Genomic DNA, 8,400 nt, shown 5'->3' with positions numbered 1-8,400 from the left:
TGTCTCTGTATAACAGCATCACTATTGTCTTTTTTTGCTATTCGGTTTACTGAGATGCACAAATCAAACTCAAATTCACAGATTAGTTCTGAACTGTACCATTTGTGAAATTATATTAGGGCAGAATTCAACTGTAATATAATAAACTCTGGCCAGATTTGTGACTCATGATGAGATCTGTGTTCGTTTTCAATGAGATTTACTCTACAAGCAAATATAATAATGGCTAATGCGACCATAGAGTTTTCTGAATAAAGTCACACAAGACAGTCTTCCTTTTATAGGAAAATTTTAATAGTTATTCAATGTTCTACATTTTACAGTAAATATACAATTACAAACTTGGCTTAGTTATAGTACTAAGATCACTAACTGATCTTTAAAAAAAACCCTAAAAAAAAAAAAAAAAAAAACGAAAAAACAAACAAAAGAAAAAAACATAAAAACAAAAATTAAAAACAGATTTACACTTCATATCACAAGCCTGACGCAGGTCCTTCACTCTGGACCAAATAGCTAACATACAATTCACTTCTCTCAACGCTGAACAGACGTTGGGCTTCAGTTTCAAACACAACCTTACGGTAACAGATATACCATAGCATGTGCAAACTGGGTACCAAACTAAAACTTCCAAAGATGGGGTTGTTCCTAATACTCGATCCGGGGGGGGATACAAGTACGCTTTTTTTTTTTTTTGGAAGACAAGGAATTTCCACTTTTTGCATCACATTTAGTGTCAAATTAAACTAAGAAATATCTCTGACAAATTGAAATTAAAAAGCTGCAGCAGAACATCAAAGACATTTAAGAGCCTACTATTCACTGTGATAGTAGTGTTTTAATTTATATTCATGAAAAAACTAAGACTTAGCAACTGCAAGGCAAAAAAAGAAGGGGGGAGGGGGGGGAGAGTGAAGATGGAAGGACAGGAGAGATGTGTTATGAATGGTTCTGTCGCATTTTCACTATCAAAGTGAAAAAATGCAAAAAAAAATATATACTGAAAACAAAAACAAAAGAAGTAATTATCATTAAAGTTACCACCTTTCAATGCTTGGAAATGTCACAGAGGAAGAGAGAGGAAAGTAAAAAAAAAAAAAAGATTATAAAAGACCATGATTAAGACAACTTTGCATTTCTCCCCTAAACACTTTGAAGTGTTCAACTGTCCATTTTCACTTAAGTGCAAATTTAAATAAATGAGAAGCAAGGAATGAAGTGAAATGAGGAAGCAGTTTCACCACCCTGGAAAACAAACTGCTCTGAGTTGTTTTCCTTTAACTAACCTGAATGCTCTGTGGCTCTGCATCTCTACTGAGCTTCCACATTAAAAACACAATTACTGTTTTTAAGAGCACCGGTCCACTGCCCATAAGGGGAAAAATCTCTTATTACCATCTCAAACAACCAACTCCTCCTAATAGGAAGTGTTAACACCACAAATAAAATATTAGTGTCTTGTTCTTGTCTAAAATTGTATTTCTGAAAATCTCCAAGCAACAAAACATTTAATTTGGAACAAGTCAGTTTCTTCAAATATCTCAGTGCTCAAAACAGCTGCTTATATCCACTGAAATTAGATGAGACATTGATATTTTTTCATTTTGGCTCACAGCCTTGAATCACAGTGATGCCAGTCCCAGACTTTGTCACTGGCGACATCTAGTGTTTAAACAGGCTCAGTGGAGTATTACTAATGCAAATAAAATACATTAGCTTATCACCATTGTTGACACAAATTTGATGACTATCATATAATTCAATATGTCTGCTACTCAGACAGGGTGGTGAGGGTTGCAAAGGTCAGACTGATAGCGCGTAAAGGCCAAAAAAACATTTTGAGAGCAGAGTGTTAGAAGAAAAGATGAAGAGTGGATACTGGGGTGAGCGATACACGTGATCCGACATCATTTTGCATCCCTGAATGTAATAAAAACAAAACGTTTTAATGTTTGGGGTAGGGGGATGCAAAATGGCCTCTGAATAGGCTTGTGGCACAGAGTGAAAACAGGATACACACGGAGGATACAGTAAGAAAGATAAAAGTGAAACAGGCAATATGCATCAACAACAATGTGAGAAATAGGACAGCACTAAGAAAACAAGATTCACAGGAAGCTAGACTTAACAAGGACTCAGAATTCACCAGTTACTTAGGAAAAGAAACATATTTACTGAACAACAGTTTGTGAAATATGGCACAGAACAAAGGGCATTGATCATTCAAATATCTTTGCACCCACAGAGCAGAAATAGATAGCAAAGACGGTTTTTTAAAAAGGAGCATAACGGTATCCTCCTTCAGTCAACCAAAAATGCTTTCCATTCAATGCTTTCCAAAGTCCTAACTTCATTTACAGACCTCGTCTTAACTTCTCCCCCCTCAGTGACAGATATGTAAAAGGACAAATATGCAGAAGAGGAGGTAAAAAAAAATATATATATTAAAAGCACAAACAGTAGCTGCCACACTGATGCAACCATGCTTAGCTAGAAATACATTACTGTACCACTTGCTGTATAAATATACTGCATTTTTTTTTTAAACTTAGAGATCCAATGCTATAGTGAAATACACCTGAATATTATGCATACCCATTATGCTCAATTGACCAGAGGGAAAGAAGAAAATAAAGTTTAATTGAGAAATACTGACAGAAGTAGTGGTTGGTTAAATAAATCCTAATGACAAATAACATTACTGCTGTCGCAAGAAAATCCAGTTTTTCAATCTCTTTTTTTTTCCGTTTTACTGGGATTAAAATGTACAAGATCCTTAAATGGTTGTAGCATTTAATGACCCTAATAACATCCACTTGATAACCAGGCTTCTAAAATACAAGGGTCATTTTAAAAATAGGGCTCAAACATAGACGGTTTTCATCCGACAGCGGTATTATGCAATATTTTCTTGAGAATTAACCTACTAGTGTACAAACATCTGGACTAAGAATACCTCAAACACTCGACCTTATTTTATTTTTAATTACAATATAAATTGCTTCTTCCTCCCTCTTGCACTAAAAAGCCTAGGTACCTGTTACTTAGCATTAAATTATAGTCATCAAGTTTTTTTTTTTCTTCTTATGTTGTGCAATATTTCCTCACAAAGTTATTCAATACCCAAATTTTTGATATGTTCTACACTTCTTAGCAGTAATAATTATTGAATGGAGGGCATACAGAGCCTGTAGTCCATGTTAAGAGATTACAACAATAAGCATTTTTTTCAAAATCAATTCAAAACGCTGATAAAATAATTACTGTTTGTCAACAGTTGGAGGCATTCCCTCTTGTTTTATTGCAATATCAAACCACTTCATCTACATACCCGCGCAGTAAATGCTCTTGTTATACCAATCGGTCCTCTACAGATTATGAAGTTGTGAATTGAGTCTTATTTTAATTGTGTAAATCCTGAAAAATGCCACAGGCCTAACCTATGTATTAAACTCCACCAACACCACCCTTTCACCTCCCTTTTCTCAAGCCAAGAACCAATAAACAAAGACTCGCTGCAGAGTTCGATTAAGATGGATCATCATACTGCGTGTAGGAGCATAAATAATGCAATAAAGAAATGGTAAATTGCTCTATAGGGTCCACGTCTCATTGTCTTAAATATTATCCTCATCTAATGACTATTTGCTTAAAATCTAGTTTATGCTGGATTTTTAAAAAGGTAGAGGATGTTTTCATGCAGTGAGTAAAAGCAGATATGTGTAAATCACAGCCTCTTGCAGAAATGAGCACATTGAACAGATGTATCATTCTTTATTCATAAAAACTACTAAAAGCCCCTGGTGGGATCGTGCTGCTTTGCTCCTGACCCCCCCAAGAAGGACCGAACTGGTTTAAAAGCAAGTGACTGAGTGACACTGCACCCCCACTGCACTTTTGTGATACTAGTATTCTGATTTGGCTCGTGCACTCTCACAGAGGAGTGCCCATAACTGTAATTTTTGACCTAAATTCTGACAATAAAACATCCTTATGACATGGACCATGTGTACACACACTGCAGCCGCCTGGTTGGACACAATTTCCTGCTTGCACAAGCATCCAGATGTTACTGCAGAACTAAAGGATTAAATCCTTTCCAGCCGCCGGGCCCATGTATTCAACTTGTCCATTTTTTAAACTGTATGCACAGAGTCTGACTTTCTGTTTGTTGAGTGTTTGGTTATTGGTCCTCTTCTGGGAGAGAGAAGGAGAAGACGACATAATCACAGTGAGAAACCACAGTACAACACATGTAGTGCAAACAGCAATGTGTCTGTGCAGTCTCTTGCAGGTGAGATGTCACAAACTCAAATTTCTTGTGCCTTGAAATGAAATGACTGTGACCACGTTGTCGTCTCCTCCTCTTCTTCCTCCTCCTCCTCCTCCCTTGTCTGCTCTCTCTGTCTCATCCTGCTCTCTTCTCCCGCTGCCAACACAATCCCTTTAAACTCCTTCTCTGCTGGCTGTGTCTGCCATGCACACCCCTAGGATCCATGTTGTGTGTGTGTGTGTGTGTTTGCTTGTGTGTGTATGTATGTATTGATCAGTAACGACATAACTGGAGGTACTGTACAGTAAGTGCCACTAAGTGATCGTGTGTTTCCGACACGCCGCAGGAGCCCCTGCGCGTGTTCATGCTTGCGTGTATGTGTGTGAAAGTGTGCACGACCACCCATGCTGTTGACACGGTTATCATAAATATTTTTACATTTTCTAAATGTTTTGACCTACGCTAACCACATAAAAAGCTGACATGACCCGGACGACCCCAAAATGTTCTCTAGCTAGATTAAGATTTCAATAGTGTCACAACATACTAGCCTGCATAGTATGTAGCATGAAGTAGGTGATGTTTCCTTAGTGTACACTGGATATTATGCTAATGTGGACACAGTGGGACACGCAGCAGGATGGGATAATGGTTGGTAAGTGCTCTGTTCATAGTGACACAGCACTCATATGGAGACATAACAACAGGGATGACATACTGACTACTGCCGGACAGACAGCTAATGTGCTGGAAGACGACAGATTAAACTGAAAATGAAACAAAGTGGATAAAAAAAAGGATGAAGAAGAGGAACAAAAGTAGGAAAAAGTCTACAGGAAAAAAGCAAAGGTCATTCAACTGGGTGTGGTAAAAAGAGAGTATATTAAAAATTAAATAACCTGCAAAAAACAAAACGAAACAAAAAAAAAATCCTAATTGTGTTAAAACCCTGTGCTGATATCTAGTCGTTAGAAAATTTGGCAGCATAAGTCAATAAATCTTTGTAGTGACTGATGGAGATGATAATGAGGAATAAGTGCCCGATATTTTCCAGCCAACTGAGCAGCAGGCAGGACCACACACACCAGCACAACACAAACAGGAGCAACCGACACCCGTGATTGGTCAAGAGTCCTTCTGGAGTTCCGATGACAGACACAGCAAAAGAAAATGAGGAAAGAAAAAAAAATCATTAAAAAAAAAAAAAAAAAAAAAAAAACAACCGTAAAAAATAAGGTAATGACTGGTTGGCAAATGAACAGAGAAAAAAGAAAAAATAAAAGCAGCTTTTGTAAAAACGTTAGAGAATGTCGCATAATAACAATAACAATAATGGTAAAGTGGCTGTTGCACTTTAGTTTTGTTCTTGCAGACAGGTGCCGAGTTCCCATGGTTACCATAGGGAGCCCGTGTAAGATTTGAGCAGTTGCATACGATGGTGGACTCCAGATCTGGTGGGAAAGAAGAGCGAAGGTACACATTGGTGATTGATTTAAGAGCGCCTCAGACCTCTAAAGAACAGGGGGGGGGGGGATGTGAGGCGGCACAGTTTGTTCAAGTCAAAGAGACAACACATGAACAAAAAAAAAAAAAAAAAAAAAGGAATGAAAAAGGAGGAGGAGGAGGAGGAGGAGGAGGAGGGGTCGGGGAGACAGGAGGAAACAGATGGAGGAGAGAAAATTGGGGTGGCGAGGAACATCTCAAAGAAGAGAAAGCGGACAGCGGGAGGTGCAGACACTCACATGATGGGTGGGCTCTACCAGTGAGGCGGTACGTAGCTGTACCCAGGTGTCCCTTGGGGCCTGTAGGTTGGCACAGTAACTGGGTGTGCTCCGATCGGGGCGTGCTGGGGCGTTGTCAGCAGGGTCCCTACAGGAAGTTAATGACACCATTAACTATGAGTTTTAGTCATTTATGAATCCATCTGCTGAACAGTGAGGAAGGCTCGATTACAGAGAGAGAGAGAAACAACAACATCATAATCATTTTTTAGATCTATTCAAGTATTTTTGAATATTTTCCCTCATTTTTCAAGCATTTTTCTTTTTTTTACATCAGATATGACATCTGAATTTACTCCATTGCTAAATAAAATACTTTTCTACTGACCTTGTACCAATAAATTTCCCACTAAAAGACGTTGGCTGGATAATTGAATGTCAAAAATCTATTTATAAACATCTTTATATGGTATGCTGACCTGAACCTGCCAAGCACATAAAATCTGACATATGAAAGCTTCTCTCTCAAAATAAATAGTTAAAACATTACTGCCAATAAAACCTGAAATGACAAAATATTTGGAGTTAATGTTTCTGGTGGTACCTGCACTCATGGCCATGGTTGTCCCAGCTACCATCCCCATGGCAGCCATGCCGTTGTTGCGAGGAGCAGGTACAGGGACGGGGGCAGGGTACAGGGCTGTGGAGGGGATGCTGTTGGGCTGCACCACGGTGGTGTGATGGATCACGTGTGGCTGGGCCGCATACACTGGTTGGGTATAGTACGCTCCCTGTTGAAACAGTCAGGACAGTTGATGAGGCAGAGGGTGAATGATATAGAAAGCTTATTACAAAATTTAAATATTTATTTGAGGACATTTAATCTACTATTGGTCAATTGGCACCGCAGGATCCTTTGATGGGACTCTGGGACTTTATCTGCATCCCTACAGCAGAAACAGTTTCAGAAAAGTAGAAATCCAACACTCAGCAGACTATCACTGCTTTGGGCATCTTGCCTTTCTGGTACTTTCCATCTCTCTTCCTGCCTCTCCTCTTTTCATCCTTCTGTTCAATTTTTTTGCACAGTCGTACAGCAGTAAATTATGCAGAACATGATTGCTCTTTTGTCTTGCCGTGCGTAACTGCATCTCAAACTAAGCCAGTGCTTTTAAAATCTCCTGTCAGTCTACTTAGTCCAATCTGTCAGATGCTGTGGAAGCACAAACATGAATGTGTTGTTATTTTTTTTCTCAAGTTTTAGGTTTTGGAGGTCTTTAGCTTAGCTTAAGACAACTGAAAAACTTGATTCTCAACACAAAACAACATTAACATTCAAAGAATTCTTCATCCTTGATTAAACCACAGTTAATACCTAACACTGTTGCACATAACACAAAAGTGACTGTCTTTAGAGCCGAATGGTTTCCTGAAAATTAAACTATTGCAAAGATGACAGACCAGACTGTTTTTTAATGTGCCTTAAAATATCATCAACTGTCCAGGCAACATAACAGCATTTACTAAAGCGAAGTGGCAGTTGAACAGGTCAAAGACAACAAACCCTGATTAACATTTGTCAGCAGAGAAGGACCGAGTATCCCGTATCCTTACCTGTGCGTATATGTTCTGCTGAGGGTAGGCACTGCGGATGGGGTACATAGCTGTCGGGTATGGGGTGGGGGTCGGGGTGTAGGGAGGGGGCGCTCCATTTGACTGAGTAGGGGGCACTTTGTATGGGGTGCCTGCTGGAGTATATCCTAAAATAAGGAAAAATAAGGGAGAAAAGTTAGAAATAAATTAGAGTGATTTACTAATTGAATGAGATTTTGTTTGCAATAAGTGATTTTCTGCTCTCCACCAACTCTTTAGCTGCTAAATGTTCCACTACCAGCTAATTGCTAACTGTGTCTGTCTGCAATTTGATGAGCTGCCTGAAAAAAAAAACTCACCCTAAACCATCATCACTTCAAACAACCCCTCCTTTTAAGACTTTTTTTAAATTTTTTTTTTTTAGTTTCTTACAATGCAGCATGTCACCACCAACCCAAAAGGCAATTCTGAACTGAACCTCAGTGGGATGACTGTTTAATATTGTATTTAGATATGGTATACCAAGGGAAGATATGAGCCAACAATATGAATCAACCACAAAACAATATCAGGGATTTATGGGGAGCAATAGAAACCAAATGAGTAACCTACATATTCATACCAATTTGCCTCAAAAACATGAAAATCCCCTCTACAACAATGTGTTGTTTTATTATTTTCATTACCTACACAATCCACCAGATGGGGGACTGGTGCCGTCTTGTCACGGAAGTCTCTAAACAACATTTTGTGCTGTGTTTGAGTTTGTGCATCTTAAAAAAACCTCATTCAGCCAGTTTTACCATGACC

The 8,400-nt window shown here is 38.7% G+C and overlaps 1 protein-coding gene across 4 annotated transcripts in view; it reads right to left on the bottom strand.

The window, feature by feature from the left end:
* Nucleotides 1–272: 272 nt before the first annotated feature.
* The window catches only part of fam168a (family with sequence similarity 168 member A), a 32,464-nt gene continuing 24,336 nt past the window's right edge, over nt 273–8,400 (bottom strand). For 3 of the 4 annotated variants that reach the window (XM_042414806.1, XM_042414808.1, XM_042414809.1), the window contains 4 exons: nt 7,612–7,757; nt 6,602–6,788; nt 6,019–6,145; nt 273–5,727 (listed from right to left, as the gene is read on the bottom strand). In XM_042414806.1, coding sequence (XP_042270740.1) covers nt 6,033–6,145; nt 6,602–6,788; nt 7,612–7,757 — 446 coding nt within the window. In that variant the 3' untranslated portion in view covers nt 273–5,727; nt 6,019–6,032. The remainder of the gene's footprint in view (nt 5,728–6,018; nt 6,146–6,601; nt 6,789–7,611; nt 7,758–8,400) is intronic. The other variant, XM_042414807.1, reaches the window with a different exon arrangement.

Source organism: Thunnus maccoyii, chromosome 6 (assembly GCF_910596095.1).
Source record: "Thunnus maccoyii chromosome 6, fThuMac1.1, whole genome shotgun sequence".
Lineage (NCBI taxonomy): Eukaryota > Metazoa > Chordata > Actinopteri > Scombriformes > Scombridae > Thunnus > Thunnus maccoyii.
This window is presented reverse-complemented; position numbering and strand designations above follow the sequence as displayed.